This window comes from Balaenoptera borealis (assembly GCF_965194805.1).
Source record: "Balaenoptera borealis genome assembly, chromosome: 1".
Lineage (NCBI taxonomy): Eukaryota > Metazoa > Chordata > Mammalia > Artiodactyla > Balaenopteridae > Balaenoptera > Balaenoptera borealis.
Window position 1 is genome coordinate 34,927,665 of NC_138860.1, and position 23,023 is coordinate 34,950,687.

General features: G+C 37.0%; 1 protein-coding gene across 13 annotated transcripts in view; it reads right to left on the reverse strand.

Annotated features, from left to right (window-relative positions):
* Positions 1-1,491: 1,491 nt before the first annotated feature.
* LOC309609872 (zinc finger BED domain-containing protein 6) overlaps positions 1,492-23,023 on the reverse strand; it is a 40,862-nt gene continuing 19,330 nt past the window's right edge. For 9 of the 13 annotated variants that reach the window (XM_082351956.1, XM_082351952.1, XM_082351954.1 and 6 more), the window contains 14 exons: positions 22,471-22,594; positions 20,399-20,602; positions 20,160-20,276; positions 19,823-19,903; positions 18,191-18,301; positions 17,335-17,397; positions 15,877-15,975; positions 13,106-13,174; positions 6,917-7,423; positions 6,329-6,408; positions 5,105-5,435; positions 4,332-4,504; positions 3,904-3,971; positions 1,492-3,484 (listed from right to left, as the gene is read on the reverse strand). In XM_082351956.1, the coding sequence (XP_082208082.1) occupies positions 3,226-3,484; positions 3,904-3,971; positions 4,332-4,504; positions 5,105-5,435; positions 6,329-6,408; positions 6,917-7,423; positions 13,106-13,174; positions 15,877-15,975; positions 17,335-17,397; positions 18,191-18,301; positions 19,823-19,903; positions 20,160-20,276; positions 20,399-20,602; positions 22,471-22,594 (2,286 nt within the window). In that variant the 3' untranslated portion in view covers positions 1,492-3,225. The remainder of the gene's footprint in view (positions 3,485-3,903; positions 3,972-4,331; positions 4,505-5,104; positions 5,436-6,328; positions 6,409-6,916; positions 7,424-13,105; positions 13,175-15,876; positions 15,976-17,334; positions 17,398-18,190; positions 18,302-19,822; positions 19,904-20,159; positions 20,277-20,398; positions 20,603-22,470; positions 22,595-23,023) is intronic. The other 4 variants (XM_082351961.1, XM_082351958.1, XM_082351960.1 and 1 more) reach the window with 4 other exon arrangements.

Consider the following 23,023-nt stretch of genomic DNA (forward strand, 5'->3'; position numbering starts at 1 on the left):
TCTGAACACAAATCAGTCACAGAATCCTAAAGACCAAAAAACCCAGGAACAGGCATTACCAAGTTATAATCCACTGTTGCTCGTCACGATTGACTCAGACTCTGCAACACTTACCCAATTAAATCCAACCACACTTTACTAATAGGCCCACTCAGTAAATTTTATGACTCCTATTTTTTAAAATATAAAATTTTAATTGCTATTCTTATTTATGGCCATTGTTTATACTGTCAATTTTACTGTACAATGTTAACAAAATGGTCAAGTATTTTGTGTTGATTCCTCTAACATTTTGCAATTCATATAAATTAGAGTTTGGAGGATGAATTATTAATGCAGTTAGATGTGTAGGTTGTGGAAACTTCCACAGACTTACTGAGCAGCTTTCAAAGACCAGATTTAAGAAAAAAAGAGTTCTTGAAAGGTTCAACGAATCAAACCCAACTGCACATAAAAATATACTTTCTTACTGTTACATCTGAACACACTGATTGTGACACTACAGTGGAGATAAAAAGCAGTAATCTTCCAAGGCAGTGTAGGATTTAGTGTCAAAACGGGTATGTGAATTAAGAGGCACATAATAAGTACTCAATGTATGTTAGCTACTTTAAAGTGGTGCTACATAGCAACTGGAGACTACACAGTTCCTGTTGGTTCCTGACAAATTCAAAGCAAATTATTTTAAAAAACTGCAGAAATATTCTGGCAAAATGAAGCCACAATTTTAGAAAAGGATCATAGAACTTTGATCAATATAGAGAACAAGCTTTATTTCTGAAACTGTAATAATTAAACATCGACCAAAGATTGGTTGAGATGAAAACAAACTATGTTCTGGTCGTATGTGAGAGGATCCACTGGAACTTGAGGTTAAGGCCAGAACTTTAAGGATCATTTATTGAGACAAATACATGAGCTGCAAATTATCTTGAAAGTTCTGGCTATGCTATGACCAAATTCTACAACATTTGGGCCCTTTTCCTGTTAAAATTGAAAACCATCATCACTCAAAATTGAATACACAATCTGTTCTGCTTTCTGTGAAAAGTTGACTCAACTTTTTGGGGACTACTTTTAGACTATTTGGGAAAATCTATATTCTCTGGTAAGTTAAAAATTTATATGTATTCCCATAACAAAAAACTGGACTTTCCTGAAGTAAAAATTTTATATGCCTTCATGCTTGAAAATTCTAAATTGTTGGAACCATTTCAGATCACTTCTAAACCCTCTCTCCTTTAAAAAACTTACTGACATTACTTGAGTTACAACGCTAATGGCTAAGTATCAGTGTCAGAAAAAAATCCTCACATATAATAGTATTTATTCTTACCTAAAGCAAATGCAACTAAAACTGAGCATACTTGTGAGAAGTCTGGCAGTATGTCTTTGTAAAAGGTTTCTAAAGACAAATAGTATCTGTGAAACTGGCCCTCTATTGAGGCAGATCCCAGGCTGAAGTGATGTACGACTACTTAACTCATAACATCAAGACTTTCCTACACCAGTTTTATTTAAAACACAAATAAAGTATTTCTCTTTCTGTAATGGCACATGGTTCAAATAATGCTGAACATGAATCATTGACTAATACAGGGCTTTAAATATGAAACAAAATTATTTTTATAAAAGCAAAAGAATAAAGGTTATATACAAAAGGGACCTGGAATCTACAAGCCGATTCCAAAAATGAAATGAGTAGAAAATCTGTGGTGAAACCAGAACATTCCACCCTTGCTTTGGAGAAGGGCTATTAGATAACATTCAGTCAGCTGAAGATGGATTGGTAGAGAAGTGTCTATATATAAATTTCAAGTCAGTTTTGCTTGTGTAGAATCATCCAGATATTCCCAAGACTGAATGGGCAGTCCTGTGGCTTTCTTCCTTTTCCACATTCCCAAAAACGCTACATGAACTTCAACTCTTGATGAGCCGCTTACAACAGCAGTTCCTTAGGAGCCAACATGACAGGTGGGTCAGATTTCCCTATGAGAAACAAAACTGGCCACCTATAGCAAAATATCAAAATGGGCAGGTCCTTTCCTCTTCCTTCTGATTATGTACAGTATGTCTCCTTTCAGGACTATTATCCCCATCATACTTGTTCCTTCACAGTCTAAACCTTGAGGTGATATGAAGGAGACCAACATCAAGAAAAGAAAATTCAATTCGGAAATGAAGAAAACTGGAAGGTATACAATACACCCCCAGAGCATCTCGATAATCCCTGCTACAGTACAGTTCAGCATACTGCTACAGTCCATAGATAAATAATGGCAGCTTGAATGAGTTCATTTCCGCCCCCCTCAGGTGTTTAAAGGGCACCAAATAAATACTGGGCAAGAGGAGTTTGCTAGGAGAATTAGAAATTAAAAGTTAACCAATTTTTATCCCTGTGATAATTCAATGCTAGTAAGGTGGCAAGTACTGAAGAAGAGAAGGGACAACTTTCTTACTAAAAAATAAATTCCTGTAATCATTATGTCACCATCTCTTATTAAGAGTCCAAGGAATCCCAGAAATAGAAAATTAGTTTCAGAGGACCCCTGAGGCACTTTAAAGCCTTAAAAATTACAGTAATAATAAATCAGCTATTGCTCTTCAGAGGCTTACAGAGCAGTAGAAGCATGAAAATCACATCCAAAAAGTTATGTCCAGATTACAGGTTTCCTGAGCTGCTCAGCTGTCTCTAAAAGCTTAGTTGAATTCTCCAAATACCTTTAAAAAGATGTACAATTTAACACAGACTGAGTGGATTTTTTTGTTTAGTGGTGGCATGAAATTTGGTCCTTAATGGTAGCAGCTGTCTTCATCCTTTTCAAATGCAGGTAACAATAGGTACATTAGGACAATACATAAAAGAAATAATACAACAAAGGGGAAAAAAGCCAAAACTGACAAACACCTCAAGGAGTCACTAAGGTTTCTTGTACCCTTTCACTTAGGTCTTCCACTCAGTCTTTTTGTGGAGAGAGGGGTAAGACAGAACTTTTTTCTCAAAGATGCTAAACAATGGCATCAAATGGACAAAATGACTATCAAGGGACTTTAAAAATCTGACTCCAAGGAATCCAGAACACACATGGATAATTCAGAGGTATACTTCTTATTTGGGGAAAATTCTAGACTAAAGAAATGATCATTTTGGATAAATGTTATAATAGATTAAACTAAGTCCAGTTTTTGGTGAGTCTTTTTGTTTTAAATGTTCTACTACCACCTTCAGCTATCAATCATTTCTGATAGCTCAAGCAGAAGGTCATCTTCATCCTTCCCAGGATCTAGGTCAATCTCAGCTTCTAATTTGCCTCCTGAAATCTCCCATATTAATTTCTCAAAATCATCCTCCATAGAGAGTAGGGGCTTTCCTGTTGAGGCAGAGCTGAGTCGGCGAGTTTTTGCGGCCACCTGGGATGAGGAAGGGCCAGATACTTCTGGTGGGGAAGGATCTGAAGAGGACTGGGTTGGAGGCAGCACAAAACTGTAAGAAAAAAAACCCCAAAGGATTATTAGATAATTGCCCTTCATCAATGGTTGGCTGGACCACCCAGTCTCAGGTACACAAAGAATTTTATTTAGCAAAGAGTGGTTTCTGAAGACACACATAAACAAAGAATTGTTTTACTGATTTGGGATAAAGCATTTTCATCCTTTAAAGGAGAATCCAGACAGGTGTTTAAAAACTGTTTTCAATAATACAGGCAAAATATAAACAACAGCACCAAAAAGAACAGCAACCCTGAATATCATGTTTTCCTGCAATTAATTTGAAGTTTAGCAGATTTATTTAGATGTGGCTAATCTGTAACTTTTTCAAATTATTTAGCAGTGTTATTCTCTAGAGAGCATAAACAATAATAGCGGCCTAAATTTTGGTTAAAAAGAATTGCAAGGTATTACCTGTCTCTAGGTTTTTCTGTCTCAGGCACAGTGACTGATTTGTCTTCAGAGAGAAGTGGGACAACAGCCTACAAAAGTGAGAGTAAGGTAATTCAGTAGGAGAGTCAGGCTTTTAAATTTGAGCAGATTCATTTTCTTTGCTGCCTTCTTAGAACCATTCTTTAAGCCTGGGAATCCAAGAATAAATCCAAAGATTGAGGGTATAACTAAGCAAAATATCTTAATTAGGTTAAAAAAAAACCCTTACCCTGTCACTGCAAATGTTTAAGCTGTAAACATAATATGCAGTAACAACCTAAACAACTAAAATGCTTAGGAACTGACAGAAACAATTACACATAATACAGAGAGAGCTAACAGAGAATTTAATCTTGCCCACTTTCCTACCACACAGACTAAAGCACCACTGAGTTGGATTTACTTCTTACCACAGCTGCTTTTTTCGCTGGGCTTTTCTGCAGGACACTGCTGGAGGTGAGTGGTTTCACAGCTGCAATGACAGCAGAGTGGACCTCCACTGCCTTGCGTTTTGGGGCCCGTCTGGGTGATGAGACAGCCTTAACCACAGATGGTTTCACATTCACTTTAGGTTTAGGTTTAGCTACAAGACAGAAAATATCTGATTAAAAGCTAGAATAATCCCCTTTTTACATGGAGAATAATTCAGAATATCAAAATTCCTTCTCAGCAATAGAAACAGCACAAATAAGTAAAAAACGAACCAACCAACCAAAAAAGAAAACCAGACTGAAAATGATCCACCAGCAATCTGCACTACACTTGGCCGTAATATATACACACACACGTGTATATATACATACATGTATCTACGTGTGTGTGTGTATATATATGTATACACACACACACTCTCTCTCTCTCTCTCTCTCAAACAATTCCTTTCAGTGCCTCTTGAACTTGCTACTGCTCTTTGCTTCCCTGGTGTTTTTCTCCTTCAAAACCAGAGGGAAAAGGCACCATGGAAAGTTTTAGACGAAGCTTTATAAACAGCAATTTTAAGTTGCGAAAAAGGAACTCATCTAGTCTTTCTGTCTTCTTAAATAGAATTTTCAGAAATATTACTACCCACCTGTGTGACCAGTATACAAAGGCAAATGAAATTCAACCCAATTATTGCCAGGCAGTCACTGAAACTTGGTAATTTTGAAATTCTAAAGCAAAATACACTAGAAAAAACATTCACCTTTACCCCTTTTTTCCAAGGTCTGTGTTGCACCTTTCACATTCAGTTTCAAGTCCCCAATCCCTGAGGTTTCTACCTCTGTCTTCTGGGGTAATTTTGAAGGAGGCCGTTTAGTCAGGAGCCGTGTGATGTCTGGCACGGTAGTGAGCACTGGTTTCTCTGCTAACTGGGTATTGCAAGTGTCTAAATCTCCCCGAAGGAGTGTCAAAACTGATTTTTCCTTCTGTGAGGTTCCCTTATCCGACAGTTTCTGCACATGCTTTTCTCTCACTGCCTCACATCTCTTGACTTGAATTTTAGTGATGTCAACTGCTGTGGTCTCATCTGAAGTCTATGGATAAATTTAAACGACAGAATTAAAATCTAGTACCTCCAACAACCTGCCTGATAATTATTGTTTATAAGTTACCAAGCTAACATCTAAGTCAAGCAAAGTTTCACATGATCTAGAACACAAGAGCTTTTGCCTTTTGTATGATATTAAATAGAAGGATCAAGATAAAAAGATTAAAGATGTGTGGAACAATAAAAACCCAAATTCTATAAGCTAGACTATCATGACCGTAAGTCTAACACAAATGGTTCCTAATCAGACACTTGCACAAAGATGTATGTACAAAGACGTTCATTATCTTAACTGGGTAAAACAAAATCCAGTCCAGAAACAGACTATATTTGTGTAATAGAACACTACGTGGCCGGTAAAAGCAATCGTCTTAAAGAATTATTAATATGGTAAAGTTAAAGCAGGCTGCAAAATGATACACTGTAGAGTTCTCGCCTATGTTCTAAATATGAGTTAAACATTAAACAAGTTCACGTACATACATATACAAAGAAAAGGCCTGAAAGAAATGCATGAAAAAAACTAAGGCTGGTTACATCTGGACTGTGGAATTATAGGGTTCCTCATTCTTTTTAAAAAATAAAAATTCCCGAGTTTTATAAATGAGTAGCATTACTCTCAAAGGCAAGGGAAGAACTTAGTTTAAAAAATATGAATGGCCAATTAAAAACACCTTTAAAAGGGCAGAAAACACCGATATACACAGAAGTACAGAAAACTCTTATAGAAAATTATAAGCATAGTGAAAGACTGTTTACCTGGATGTATCAGTGAAGTGTTAAATAGAAAACTTATAAACTAAAACTAAAAAGCACATATACCATTCATCTAGCCTTTGCTTGCCATGGACAAAATTATAAAATGATAAATAAACTCACCTCTTTAGCCTCTGTTCTAGTAACACTGCTCTGAGAAGCAACAACACTTTCTTCTTTAAGTTTCCTCTCTTCTTTTATACCTAGATTCACATTAAACACATCGTTAGTAATTTTATTCATGCTGCAACCTCATAACAGATGAAGTTAAACAAAACTTTTCTTAATAAAAGTAATGATAAGATAGGACAAATAAAAATTGTGGACAAAATCTATTTAGTCCTCAAACAGATTCAAAATGCACATTAAAATATCAAGGTCTATATACAGTTGCTGTAAAGAAAGAGCTTAACCACTTTTTTGGGAGGTGGGGTGGAGGTGGGTGTTGGCACGCCTCACAGCCTGTGGGATCTTAGTTCCCCAACCAGGGATCGAACCCATACCCCCTGCAGTGGAAGCACAGAGTCCTAACCACTGGATTGCCAGCTTAACTTCTTTCAGTGCCCAGCTTAACTTCTTTTAATCCAGTGGTTTTCAAAGTTATCTGAGTAAAGAAAAGTTCTCACAGAATTCCTATGAATATCCTGTGGAATACTGCCCTTTGAAATATTATCTGGGGAAGTGGTACTACAGACCAAGTTCTTTTGTTACCTGTTTTTTTAGTGATCTGGAGAAGCCGTCTTGCCCCTGGGGTGGCCTCAGGCTGAGGCTGGGAGCTGGTGCTGCTCTCAGAACTCTGCTGCATCCTCAGAGCCTTCTCCAGTTTAATTTCCTCCAGCGTCTTGATATGCACTTCCTGCATAGACTTCGCTCTACCTGCAGGTTCCTCTGATTGTCCTCTGCTGACTACTACAGGTGGCAAAACCACTGTTTTTTTAATTTCATTATCGGTCTTTAGCTTGATGCAGGTTACATCCTTTCTGCTTTTTTGTCTCTCTGCTTCCTGCTGCCGGTGTTTCTTTTCGGCCAAGACCTCAGAGAACGTTTTGATTCGGATAGTGGAGGAGGTTCTTGTTCCTGTTGTAGAATCATCAACTTTTGAAGGTCCTTCTGTCTTGAGTTTAGTTTGCAATTCTCCACGTTTTTGACTGGCTCTCTCGAGAAGAATTTCTTCTAATGTCTTCACGTGGATCTCACCAACTTTAGTAACTCTCTCTGCTTTCATGGGGGAAAAACAAATCACTGTACTTGGGTTTCATCTCTTAATGACTTATGATCTCTCTATTCTTGGATCAGGATAGAGTCCAATAGAGTGGTATCACTTACGCAAGCAATTAAAATGGTCAAAAGCACATTAGTTTCAACCTCAATTTTAGATAGTGGCCCTCAAGGAAAACTCTTAGGAGGCAAAAATTAGTGATTTGGATTGCTATTCAGAAGCTTATTCTTGAGGATCCTGAAAGCCATTTACTAGTTAGAGAAGCTTGTCATTATAAATCTTACCAATAAAAATAAATTCTTCCATTCATGCACAGATATAAACACATGCTAGACACTATGCTAGAAATATAATGGCAAGCAAAATGCAAACTCTGCCCACATGTATTGATAGTTCGCAGTCTAACGGACCAATAATTAAACAACGACAAAGTATGGTAATGATAACAGCTTTCATAAAGGAGGTAAAGTTGACCCTTAAACAATACAGGGTTTGGGATGGGGTATTGGGGCACCAACCCCTATGCAGTTGAAAACCCGCATATGTAACTTTACAGTATCCATGGTTCTGCATCTGCAGATTCAACCAACCAACCATGGAACGTGTAGTACTGTAGTACATACTTATTGAAAACAAATCCACGTATAAATGGACCCACGCAGCTCAAACCCATGTTGTTCAAGGGTCAATTGTATAATGCTATGTAGGAGCATACAGCAAGAACACCAACCTTTTTATACAGATTGGTTAAGGGAAGCTTTTCAGAGTAATATTTAAGTGACACTGAAAGGAGGAAAAGGAAGTAAAACACATGACAAGACAGAAGAAAAATGAGAAAGGCCCAGACACTGGCATGCCACTGAAGAGCTACATTTAATGATACATTAATCATTCTATATTTGTTTAAACTAAAGAGAAAACTTCACACTTGGCACATATGCCTGTCCTCATTACTGAAGGGCCTAAAGAAAGAAACAATGAAGCGATGTGAGAAAAATAAGAACAATTTGGAGATTATATACACACACATATTTAATCACCAACACCTTTTAAAGAAAGATCAAAACAAAAAATACCCTTTTACAACCTTAAACGTATCACTTCTGTCTCACCTTCTGAATCTTTGACTATGCCGTCCCGTCTATATGGAATATTCCCTACTGGTCTCATTTCTCCTGCTGCTTAGTTAGTTTAAAGTGAGTTCAGGTTGGAACCTGACGCCCTCCAGTCTAGTTTGTTTCTCTGATCACAGCACTGATTACACAGTATGGTAACTCCTTGTAATTCCAACCATACTAGATACTTCATGAGAACAGTGACTATGTTTAATTATTTTAGTACAGTACCTGTTACAGAGGAAGCACTCACTGATTTTCTTAGGTTTTTTAAATAAAAATTCTTCCATTTCAAGATGGTAGTCTGATCTCAAAACCACCACTTTAAGAAAGTATGTGAATGGTCAGTGGTTAAGAATCCGCCTGCCAATGCAGGAGACACGAGATCAATCCCTAGTCCAGGAAGATCCCACATGCCACGGAGCAACTAAGCCGGTGCACCACAACTACTGAGCCCTCGTGCCACAACTACTGAAGCCTGCGTGCCTAGAGCCCACGCTCCACAACAAGAGAAGCCACCACAACGAGAAGCCCACATAACGAAGAGTAGCTCCCACTTGTCGCAAAGTAGAGAAAGCCTGCGTGCAGCAACAGAGACCCAACGCAGCCAAAAATAAATAAATAATACATGTATTAAAAAAAAAAAAAGAATGTGAATGGTGACACAGAGACCCTGTTTCCCTACACTACAAAATTTCATCAAAACAATAGAGAAGACATTAAAAGAATAAATCCACAATAGCAATGGAAAACAAGGATGCTACTGGCAGAACATAAATTTGAGGAATTTGAGACAGAAAGATGTCTGAAATTAGAGAAACAGAAAAAGAATAGATAAAACCATAGGAGTGAGATCTGTTCTTCAAAAAACAGGCAAAGAAAACTGCCAAACTAGTATGAAAATTAACAGTGGTAGAAATTAAGGATGGTTTACAACAGAACAGCTGGATCAATCAAGACCTTCTCCTGAGAACTGCTCCCTAAAAAGAGGAGAATCTGTCAGGGAAGGGAGCACATTACGAGGATGTCGGGGCTGAAAAGAAGTAGAGCATGAAAATTTCAGGCTTTCACAAATGCCAAGAAGAAAAAGGAGAGGTGAGGGAGAAAAGTAAAAAGCAAAGCTAGAAAATGAAACTAGTTGCACTCTGAAAGTAAAGAAAGGCTTTCTTACTGTAGTAATCATATGAGCCCTCAGCCTTGCAGCCTACAACTGACACAAGCTACCATTTAGTGCACCCTCTCTACTTAGGCAAACAGATCTCCCAGCCAGGAGAGAGGACCACTTGGGAAAAAGACCTTTAGGATCACAGGCCCAGTGATTCTAGGTTGTAAGAAACCTAGGCCCAGTACTTACAACTATGAAAAAGCAACATTAAAAATGAACCAAAATGAAGAGAAGCAATGAGGAAGACAAAATAACATACAAACCCATTAAAAAAAAAAGATTCAAATTAGAAACCCCAATCAATGAAACAGAATAGAGAGCCCAGAAATAAACCCACATGCCTACGGTCAATTAATCTCAGACAAAGGAAGCAAGAATATACAATGGAGAAAACACAGTCTCTTCAGCAAGTGGTGTTGGAAAAGCTGGACAGCAGCATGTAAAATCAATGAAGTTAGAACACACCGTCACACCACCATGTACAAAAATAAACTCAAAATGGCTTAAAGACTTAAATATAAGACATGACACCATAAAACGTAGAAGAGAACATAGGCAAAACATTCTCTGACATAAATCGTACCAATGTTTTCTTAAGTCAGTCTCCCAAGGCAATAGAAATTAAAGCAAACAAAAACAAAAACAAAACAACCAAATGGGACCTAATCAAACTTACAAGCTTTCATACAGCAAAGGAAACCATAAACAAAAAGAAAAGACAACCTACAGAGACAGGGAGAAAAATATCTGCCAATGATGAGCCCAACAAGGGCTTAATTTCCAAAATACAGAGACAGCTCATACAACTCAACAATTAAAAAAAAAAAACGCAATCAAAAAATGGGCAGAAAACCTACATAGACATTTTCCCAAAGACATACAGATGGCCAACAGGCACATGAAAAGATGCTCAACATCACTAGTTATTAGAGAAATGCAAATCAAAACTACAATGAGGCACACTGGTCAGAATGGCCATCATCAAAAAGCCTACAAACAACAAATGCTGGAGAGGGTGTGGAGAAAAAGGGACTCTCCTACACTGCTGGTGGGAATGTAAACTGGTGTAGCACTATGGAAAACAGTATGGAGGTTCCTCAAAAAACTAAAAATAGAATTTCCATATGATCGTGCAATCCCACTCCTGGGCGTATATCCAGAGAAAAATATAATTCAAAAAGATACATGCACCCTGATATTCACTGCAGCACTACTTACAATAGCCAAGACATGGAAGCAACCTAAATGTCCACTGACAGATGAATGGATAAAGAAGATGTGGTACATATATACAATGGAATACTACTCAGCCATAAAAAATGAAATAATGCCATTTCCAGCAACATGGATAGAACTAGAGATTATCATACTAAGTGAAGTAAGCAGAAAGAGAAAGACAAATACCATATACTATCACTTACATGTGGAATCTAAAATATGACACAAATGAACTTATCTATGAAACTGAAATAGACTCACAGACATAGAGAGTAGACTTGTGGTTGCCAAGGGCGGGTGGGGTGGAGGAGGGATGGATTAGGAGTTTGGGATTAGGAGATGCAAACTATTACATATAGGATGGATAAACAACAAAGTCCTACTTATAGCACAGGGAACTATATTCACTATCCTGTGATAAACCATAATGGAAAAAATACAAAAAAGAATGTGTATATATGTATAAATGAATCACTCTGCTATACAGTAGAAACTAATGCAACACTGTAAACCAACTATATACTTCAACAAAATACATTTTTAAAAATAAAAAATAAATTACTTTTAAAAAAAGAAAGAAGCCCCAGAACTGCCTGAAATCAGGCTGTACAAAAGGAGAAATCAGAGAACTAAAAAAAGTTCTTGGAAAACAAAAAGCCAAGTGACAAAATAAATCCAACCTAATTAAAAAAAAAAAAAAAAAAAGACAAGGCTAGTAGAATATCAGCCATCTAGAACAGGGTCAGCAAACTATAGTCCATGGGCCAAATCTGGCCATGGTCTAAATTTTATAAATAAAGCTTTACTGGAACACAGCCACACTCATTCATTTACATATTGCAAATGGCTGCTTTCACACTACAGTGGCAGAGTTGAGTAGTTGCAACAAGAGATTGTGAACCTCAAAGCCTAAAATATTTACCATCCGATCCTTCATAGAAAAAGTTTGTCAATTCCTAATCTAGAAAATATAACCAAGCAAAAGTCATAGAAAGTGAGGCAAAAAAACAAAGGAATGGAAAGTATGAAGGCAAGGTTAAGACACATGGAGCATATGTCCAAAAGTTCCAACATCTAATAACAATTCCATAAAGAGAAAACAAAAAGAAGGGTGGGGAGGACATACTCAAAGAAATTAGAGGAATATTTTCTACAACTAAAAAAGTTAAGTCCTTAGATTCAAACGGCCCACTAAACACTGAGCATAATGAACAAAAAGATCCATGTTTAGATCTATCATAGTGAAGTCCCAGCCTAGCAGGAAGAAATAAGAGGAAATCCTCAAAGTTTCTGAAGAGTAAATTCAGGTTGTTTACAAAAGAATGTTTGACATCAGATTCCCTTTTTATGATACTTATCCTTATCTAAAGATAAGGATAGGATGAAAAAGGAAAAGCACAGGCTAACACCGTTCATACATATAGATATAAAAATTTAAATGCATTACTGAATCCAGCAATATTTTAATAAAAAAGCTGGATGGTTGAATACACAAAATGTTCATTTTATTATTCTTTAAAATTGTACATAGGTATATACACTTAGGTAGTTATATCTCACAATTTTAAAAGTCTAAAAATTAGAGTACAGGAGGAATATGATGAAGAAAATTAAAATTACTTAAAAGTTCAACACCCAGATAAAACCAATGTTAATATTTCGGTGTATCTTTTTTTCTAGGCATATATTTTTATAAAACTGGAAATCATCTCATATGTGGACATTTTGCCTAAGGAATATGTTTCTATAATAAGAAAATAAACTTCATTCCCCACCCCCCCCAAAAAAGATTCGTATGTTGCCCTAAGACAAAAGCACTGTGTATACTTTCATAACCTTTCTTCGTTCAATACAAGGGGATAAGTTTCCCATATCATTATTGTTCAGAACATGACTTTTCATGACAGCAATTATTTTAGTACATAACTATCTTAATTCCTTTTTGTTAGATTTTTAGATTATTTCTAATTTCTGGTTATTAATGCTATCATAAACAATCATTTTGCCACCTTTAACTACAAAAAGAGAACTCATTCCAGTGAGAAAACTATTACTTAAAAAGCAAACCCACCAAAAACAGAAAACATAAGCCCCAACATAACTCAAAAGGTAAACTGGAGAAAAAGCAAAGATTCTAACAGCAAGGAAAAAAATATCAGGAGCTGGCATTAGAGTTTACCTACCTGCTGCCTCCTCATTGTTTAGACCAGCTGACATGCCTAATCGCTCCTTCAGAGACTTGGAAACTTGAACTGTTTGGAAAAAAAAAAAAAAAAAAAGTTGGGGACTTCCCTGGTGGTGCAGTGGTTAAGTTCATTGCAGCTCTATTTACAATAGCCAGGACATGGAAGCAACCTAAGTGTCCATCATCGGATGAATGGATAAAGAAGACGTGGCACATATATACAATGGAGTATTACTCAGCCATAGAAAAGAAATGAAATGGAGGCATTTGTAATGAGGTGGATGGAGTTAGAGTCTGTCATACAGAGTGAAGTAAGTCAGAAAGAGAAAAACAAATACAGTATGCTAACACATATATATGGAATCTAAGGAAAAAAAAAAAAAAGGTCATGAAGAACCTAGTGGCAAGACGGGAATAAAGACACAGACCTACTAGAGAATGGACTTGAGGATATGGGGAGGGGGTGGGGTGAGATGTGACAGGGTGAGAGAGTGTCATGGACATATATACACTACCAAATGTAAAATAGATAGCTAGTGGGAAGCAGCCGCATAGCACAGGGAGATCAGCTCGGTGCTTTGTGACCACCTAGAGGGGTGGGATAGGGAGGGTGGGAGGGAGGGAGATGCAAGAGGGAAGAGATATGGGAACATATGTATAACTGATTCACTTTGTTATAAAGCAGAAACTAACACACCATTGTAAAGCAATTATACTTCAATAAAGATGTTTAATAAAAAAAAAAAAATTAAAAAAAAAAAGAATCCGCCTGCCAATGCAGGAGACACGGGTTCAAGCCCTGCTCCGGGAAGATCCCACATGCTGCAGAGCAACTAAGCCTGTGCACCACAACTACTGAGCCTGCGCTCTAGAGCCCATGAGCTACAACTACTGAAGCCCACGCGCCTAGAGCCCACAGCAATCAATCAATCAATAAACGAACACTGTCTTTAAAAAAAAAAGTTGAACAGAGACTTTTTATAGGTCAAAAATCTTTTTCAAAGGTCACAAATTAGGCTTATACTTGTTTTCTAATGAAAATGCTTTTCAAAAATCTATTCAGGTCTTAAAACTTTTCTTCTTCACAGTACAGATAGATCTATACCAGTAATGGATTCTCTAGAGCACTTTGGAAAGCACAAAGAAAAAGTCCTCTCTTTTACATCTGAAAAGCAAAAATTACTGAATTGAAGGAAATAATTTTGTTACTGTGCAACATTCTAAAATCTTATCATTCTAAAATCTTATTGGCATCAAAAGGTTTTTTTCCCCCTAGATCCATCTGAAATATGCTCTTCAGTTATGAGAGTCTTCAATACGATTGATAGGCAAAAGGGAAGGAAATTTGACTGCAAAGAAAAAAAGTAATTTCTGTTCACAGCTTTCAGAATATAAGAAAGCCCCCAAACAAGAACGTCTACTCATCAAAGCCTCTTGGGCTAGGGGAGAAGTGGAAAGAAGTATCTTATCTTCGGCAGAAGTTAAAACTAAACACAAGGAAAAAACACCTTTTTTTTTTTTTAAAAAAGTAATTAATACCACTGTTTCACTGCAAGTGAGACAAGGGGAAAAAAATCCAACCCTTTACTTCCTTCTATAAATAAAACTTCAACTATAAAATCATTCTAACTTCCAAATAGCTCTCAAATTAGTCTGCATCTCTTCATACCAACTTCTAGAACACTAAATCTATGCCATTAACTCCTCTTGCCTGGATTATTTTAACAGCCTGCTAACTCATTCCTGGACAGCACTCTTATACCCTTTCTCCATATTTTAGATGATGGTTCCAAAATGCCAATATGAGGATCTCTGATCCTTGTTTATAATCTTCCCATTGTTTGCTACTATCTTAGGATAAGCCCAAACTCTCTAATATGGCTTAAAAGGTTCTATTATCAGCGGTCCCCAAACTTTTTGGCACCAGGGACCGGTTTCATGGAAGACAATTTTTCCACGGACCCAGGGTGGGGAGGGGGTGGTTTTGGGATGATTCAAGCACATTACATTTATTGTGCATTTATTTCTATTATTATTACATTGTAACATATAATTAAATAATTATACAACTCACCATAATGCTGACAGGAGGCAGAGCTCAGGGGGTAATGCAAGCTATGGGGAGTGGCTGTAAATACAGATGAAGCTTCGCTTGCTCACCTGCTGCTCACCTCCTGCTGTGCGGCCCGGTTCCTAACAGGCCACGGACCGCTACCTGTCCGTGGCCCGGGGGTTGGGGACTCCTGCTCTATATGACCAATCCCTTCTTCCTCTCCAGTTACCATGCTCTTCATTCCAATTCTGATTCAGACACAGTGAGTCCCTTGAGCTCTGTGCCTTCTGTGTATTATACTCTCTGCCTCTGGGCCTTCAACTTTACCTGGCTAAATCATGTTTCAGGTCTAAGCTTCAATATCATTTCCTCTGGGAACCTTTCCCTGACAGATGGTGAGATTAGGTGCCCTTCCTATGTGCTCCCATAACACTGTGTACTTTCTGTCACAGAATTTATAATATGTGGAAGGATTCCTATCTGCCATTATACTACAAGCTCCTGAGGTCTGTGATGGTGTTTATTTTTATTCAATGGTGTCTACCTAGAATCCAGCAGAGTAAACATTCAAATGTTTGTTGAACGAATAATAAAACAGACACAAGAAGATAATAATCTTATTAACCTAAACAAAAAGAATGACAAACCATACCTGTTAACATTACAAGAGACAAGCGTCAGGATTACACACACAGAGTATATTAGAACAAAAGTACCTTTCTTTGGTGTTCTGTCAGTGTTAGTCTCTGGAGCTTCAACTTTCTTCCCTAGCCTTTGTGCAAGGCTACGCTTTAATGGAGGATCACTGTCACCAACTACAAACAGAGACAGGGAACTCAGTTTAAGATTTCAAGTCAATCTTTAGCAAGGTCAAGAAATACAAGCAAAAACAGACAATGTGGAATAATTCTGTAAGTTTTCTGCATTTATATGATGTGTTCATTCACTAGTTTCCTTATAACTCAATGTTAGAGAAGGAATAAAAATGTCCCAGAAAAAAGAGGTAAGGAAGGAGACAAAAAAATTAGAATGCACAAATTAACATTTACCAAATAACTAAAACTATAAATGGAGGATTATAAACCCTGATTAAAGCTGAAATTCAGGATTAGGAATATGTGAAAAAAAAATCTTCATGCACAAAAAAAATCTTTAACTGGTCAACTGTTGAATTCTAGGTTGATCTGTGATTAAATACAACTGGGATGATTAGGAGGACAGCAAAAGAACCATAAAATTTAAAATTTTCCAGGGACATGAAAACTCCAAAGGCCAAAGAGCCCCTTTCTTCAATTCCAGATAAGAAATCTAAGGTTATGAAAGATGCTGTATCTTACCCAAGTCACCAATTAGTGACAGAGCCAGGACCTGAACCACGTTTCCTGACTCCTGGTTTACTGCATTACATTGGTCAATACAAGCTGTTTAAATGTCACAAGTTTTTAAAAACTATTCTTTGGATCACTTGACTGAAGGTAGAACTTTAGCAGGGTCCCATAAGAACTTTAAAGACCCTACACAGAATGTACTTTTCTCTCTCCTCTTATTTGTAATTTAAATATACAACCCCAAATCACAAAGTTTATTACACATATGCTGATATTAAAATAGATTATTTCCGTAATTTTTTACCTAAATTTCTCAGGCAGCGAGAATGGTATAAAACAAAACACAAAACAGATAAGATTTCATATTCATAAGCACATTTTAAAGGAGTATGAAGGAACCTCTGAAGTCAGATAAGATTTTCAAAATAATTATTTTGAGACAGATACACTAGGGTCAGTATACAATAATTCAGTTACATGGTAAAATACTTCCCTAAGTATAAAATAGCACTAATAAATTCAAGGACTGAATTTATATTCCCTGGACACTTTGTTTTCCCTCTAAAAACTCAAATTTCAATTTATCCATAGAAACAGAGATATTCTTTACTCTTTTTTAAACCAAGTACCTTCCAAAAAGTTGGCCATAATCTAATTAAAACACTATAAATTTGTATAACTTCGCACATGTCAAAAACATGAAGAGATTTTATACATGCTTTCAGCCAGAAATACAAGGGAGTTAATATCAATATTGACAGAGCATTTGTATAAAGAGAATTTTGGAGGAGATATGTAATGCACAAACAAGCAGAAAACAAAGGATATGCTCAAAACTTATCTCACCTCCTGAAAATTTTCGTCTCCCCAGTCTCTCGGTTAGACTCAATCTTACCAAAGGTTCTTCTCCTAAAATGGCAAAAACAGAATTTCTCTACCATTAGCCAATTTTTCCATATTCAGTAATACTAATGGGTACAAAGTATGCTCTGATATTACAGTCTCTTGGAAATCAGATCTCAGTCTTAAGGAAAACTACCCACATTAAAAGAAAAAAAAAATCAACCTATTAAATAATAATTTAAATAACCAAATGCACAGCCCAAAGAGAAGCAATAGCACAGTCCTAATTAATAGTAGCCAAGTACACAAAGACAAGCTGTGTCTAACCAATGGATTATAAAACCCAACTATACCTTTGCTTGTGCACTTCCATATGTTAAATGAAATCATACTTTACTCCTATATAACGTTCCTTGATCACCCCAGCAAGAAGTGAGATCTCTTTCCTCTGATTCTTTGTTGTCTGAATGGCACATTTTAATGTATCTGCATACTACAATTACTTGTGTCATATTCCTTACCAGATTTAAAACTATTAAGGGAAAAGACTTTTACATTTTTCTTTAACTTAAAAGGTTTATTACAGTTCTTTACTTACAATGGACAGTCAATAAATTTGTTGGATAAAATAAACAGTATATGTAAAAATCAAATACAATACATAATGTGAGAGCTGCATGATTAAGAATTTCATCTTTTTAAACAGTAGGGTCAAATGCACTAATGTTTCATCGTTCTATCCAATCAACATACTGAAGTCTCCCTGCAAATCCACCAGTATACCCAACCCAAGCATTTTGCTCTCCCAGTCATTTAAAAGTAGTAGGCTGACACCTCTTAAGACCTACCTATACCTCACCTTGTTTGTTGGACAGAGTTACTGTCCTCACCACAGTCCGGACATTCTCTTTTTCAGGACCTGGAATGGGCTGTGGTTGAAGTAAAAGACTGGAAACTCCCGAAGAACCTTCTAAATATAGAGAGTCAAAGAACAGTAAATAATTTATGGAAAATAAAGCTATCAGAAGTCAAGAAATTATGTTTTTGAGACCAGGTAAATCCAACACAGACCACTGGACTACAAGTCAATCAGTTTTTCTGTTCCTGTTTGCCTACAGTGAAATGGAGTAGGGAAAGGGGAGATAATCTTATTTTTTATCTGCCTTTGGCACAATGTGAAAGTAAAATATAAAACTGTTTTGAGTGACTCAGGCACTCAATGTACTTTTATTTACTAGGAAGGCTAACATTATTCTAAACTTAACCTCAGAAGCACATCAGCTATTAAGTGTGTCAATTCAATATTTTCCATCTATATTCAATCATCTGCAAAACACAACTCCAAAGTTGCTACGGAACAATCTTTAGCAAGAAGGCACTTAGAACCAACCATTTGATTCTCTCTAAATACATTTCACACTATATAATTTTTAGGGTTGGAAATACAGATTGACCAGGCTAAGGCAAGCACCAGAAGAAAATCCTAGCAGCTCTTGAGGAAGAATTCACCTACTACAAAATAAACTTTTTCCTCTTTTAAATAATAGTTTAGGGAATTCCCTGGCGGTCCAGTGGTCAGGACTCCATGCTTCCACTCCAGGGGGCACGGGTTCAATACCTGGTTGGGGAATTAAGATCCCACAAGCCATGCAATGCGTTCAAAAAAAAAAAGCTTATATGCTATTCTTTAGAGTTATATTTCTCAAAATAAACAAGTTCTTTCAGGTTCTTCATTGTACATGCCTAACTCTGAACAGTTAGAGACTGAAACAGCTGCAATGGGTTAAAAAAGCAACTGTGATTTAAATAAGACTGTGTTTTACTTCAAAGAAGCCACAAAAATCAAAATCTATTTGCTCATTTTGGTTGGTGTCAAGTGTCCTTATTATCAGAAGTATCTTTTTTTTTTGGCTGTGTTGGGTCTTCATTGCTGCAGAAGTGTCCTTTCTATTCGTCTCTAGCAACATTCAATACTCCGTGTCAGGATTTCCCTGGTGGTCCAGTGGTTAAGACTCCATGCTCCCAACGCAGGGGGCCTGGGTTCCATCCCTGGTCAGGGAACTAGATCCCACATGCATGCCGCAACTAAGGAACCTGCCTGCTGCAACTGACACCCGGGGGAACCAAATCAATCAATCAATCAATAAATAAATAAATTAATTAATTTAAATTTATTTATTTATTTAGGCTGTGGTGGGTCTTCGTTTCTGTGCGAGGGCTTTCTCCAGTTGCGGCGAGCGGGGGCCACTCTTCATCGCGGTGTGCGGGCCTCTCCTGTCGCGGAGCACAGGCTCCAGACGCGCAGGCTCAGCAGTTGTGGCTCACGGGCCTAGCCGCTCCGTGGCATGTGGGATCTTCCTGGACCGGGGCACGAACCCGTGTCCCCTGCATTGGCAGGCGGACTCTTAACCATTGCGCCACCAGGGAAGCCCCTAATTTATTTATTAAAAAAAAAAAAAAATCCTCCATGTCAAAACTCCTGATAACTCACCACCTTGCTTCTTTGATTTTTCCTTCATTTTCTTTGATTTAATTTCTTCAAGAGTTTTTATCCCAAAATTCAAACATTCACCTAGGAATGCAAATAGCAACCACATGAGGAACCAGCACCATTTCACCTTTGCATTTTATTTGTACACAGCTGGCATTCAAATGTTTGTTCAATGAATAAGAAAAATTGTGTGTGTGTGTGTATAATGGGCGCAAGGAAGGTGGAGGTGGTGGTAATCATGAACTAAATTTCAAAGGTATTTAAAATAGTCTGGGCTCACTCAACAGTGCTGTAAGATTTATGAGCAGGAACCAGCATCAATATAGCCTCTTCTTACCTTGTTTTAAATTGACCCCAGGTTTCCGGGCAGAAGCCACTCGTAATCCATTATGAACTTCAGGAGTCGGTTGCAGGGTAGGTGTTTTGGTTTCATCACCTTCCTCAGAAAACTGATCTATATTATCAAAATTTAAGGCAAATTTCCAATTAAAAACAGGTCTAGAGCTTCAAGTCTGATTCTAATTCACTAAGTTACCCTGATCATTTACTTGCCTTAAAGAAAGAGCTAAAGCTTACCATCATCATCTTCATCATCATCTGCAGCATTGATTACCACTGGTGGATGTGTAGGGCTAGGAACATTTTCTGAACTTTCCACTTTCATAACACTTCGCAGTTGAGGAGAGGGATTAGACTGGACAGATAATTTGTTCTGCTGAACTGTGAGCTGGCCAGCCTTCACTTCCTCTTCTGGTGACTCAGGCACAGTGGGCAACACAGCTAGACATACAAAGTTAGTCATAAATTAAAAATAGAAGATACAGTCCCAATTCATCAAAAATCTCCAACAGAACAGTATGGAGGTTCTTTAAAAAACTAAAAATGTAGCTACCATATATCCCAGCAATCCCACTACTGGGCAAATACCCTGAGAAAACCATAATTCAAAAAGAGTCATGTACCACAATGGTCATTGCAGCTCTATTTACAATAGCCAGGACATGGAAGCAATCTAAGTGTCCATCGACAGATGAATGGATAAAGAAGATGTGGTACATATATACAATGGAATATTACTCAACCATAAAAAGGAACGAAATTGAGTTATTGGTAGTGAGGTGGATGGACCTAGAGTCTGTCATACAGAGTGAAGTAAGTCAGAAAGAGAAAAACAAATACCGTATGCTAACACATATATATGGAATCTAAAAAAAAAAATGGTTCTGATGAACCTAGGGGCAGGACAGGAATAAACACATAGACGTAAAGAATGGACTTGAGGACATGGGGAGGGGGAAGGGTAAGCTGGGACGAAGTGAGAGAGTAACACTGACATATATACACTACCAAATGTAAAACAGATAGCTAGTGGGAAGCAGCTGCATAGCACAGGGAGATCAGCTTGGTGCTTTGTGACCACCTAGAGGGGTGGGATATGGAGGGTGGGAGGGAGACGAAAGAGGGAGGAGATATGGGTATATATGCATATGTATAGCTGATTCACTTTGTTATAAAGCAGAAACTAACACACTGTTGTAAAGCAATTATACTCCAATAAAGATGTTTAAAAAAAAAAAAAAATCTCCAACCACCTAAGTTTGGTGATTTTCTTTGAGCATTATGTCCTTTTAATTTATGTCTTTTAATTAAAATTTTAATCTAATTTTTAATTTCCCCATTTTCCCAATTAGGTTTTAAACTCCCAGGGAGGGAAAATGTGGCTTTCAGCTAATAACTATTCACTGCACGTAAACACACTCAAAGTGGGTGCTCAAAACAGAGAATAAAGAGGAAGCTAGATGCACAGTAACTATTTACAAATTCTAGACATTAAATTTTAATACTGAAATCCTAGGCTTTTTGATCAAGCAGCTTTTTAAAGAGATAGCGGGCAATACTTCTGAATTAAACCAGAAAGGAGTGAGCCTTTTTTCCCCTTAAATAGAGATAAAAATATATATCCATTAAATTTTAATCACATAGCAGATGTGGCTTTTAAATGGCTGATCACTCCACTAGGAAATCACTTTAAAAGGACTTTAGAAATAAATACTAGCTTTTGGCAGAGTGTAAGTTTCATTTTAGATTACACCCTAGAGCAGGGGCAGGGTTAGCAAATGTTTTTCTGTAAAGAGGTATATAGTAAATATTTTAGGCCTTGTAGATCTTGTCTCAACTACTCAACTCTGAAGCAGTAGCACAAAATCTGGCCACAGAAAATATATAAACAAATGGGCAGGGCTTCATTTCAATAAATCTTTATTTTATAAAACAGGTGGAAGACCAGACTTGCCAACACCTCTGGCCTGGAGAATCAAGTTTCTTTTGAAAATCTCTATAGATATGGTAAGAAAATGGGAAATGAGGTAATAAGCTATAGTAATCTAAACTATCTTGGCAAGAAACACTTGTGAAGCAGCATGGATTTTGGCAACAAAGTTTTAATTGTGACTGCTATTTTATTGGCTTATGACTGTGTACAAGTCATTTAACCTTAATAAAGTTCAGTTCCCTCACCTGTGAAGTGAAAATAATACTGCTCTCTCACAAGACTAAAAGAAGGCAATGTTTATAAAGTACTCTGTACATTGTGCATGTAGGTATTCATTATATAGTAACTATTCTTTTAAAATTGAAACGAATCTCACTTTTGCTTGGAGGTAGGAAAAGGCCATCAACAAAACGTCCTCTGTTGTGATGAAAAGCACAGTTTAGTTTCTGACATCCCACTGGCTGATTTTCCCAATAACAAGGAATCTCACTGCGTTTTTTCTGTAAGAGGAAAAACACATTGTTTTCAAATAAAAAACAGTGTGACCTGTATTAATTTGGTCATGTTTTCTGGACAAAGTTCATACAAGGTTAAAAAATCTGAGGCATGTGAAATGATTTTGAGTATGAGGAAGAAGGGTTGCTGAAAGTAACATATTCTAGCATGACAGAGAGATGAAAGGAGCAGGGAAGTAGTCTGCTATTCTTTCCTCCTTGCCCTCATCCTTGAACTCCTAAATGTCTACATTTAATTTAGAAAAGCACGGTAATATAGTAGGTAAGATTATGGAATCAAAAAGTCAGAATCTCTATTATGTTACTTATTGACCGTGTGATGTCAAATAATTTAATACCTCTTAGTCTCACTTTCCTCAGCTATAAAATGGGAGTAACAGTAGCTATTAATTAGTTTCTCATGAGAATTAAATG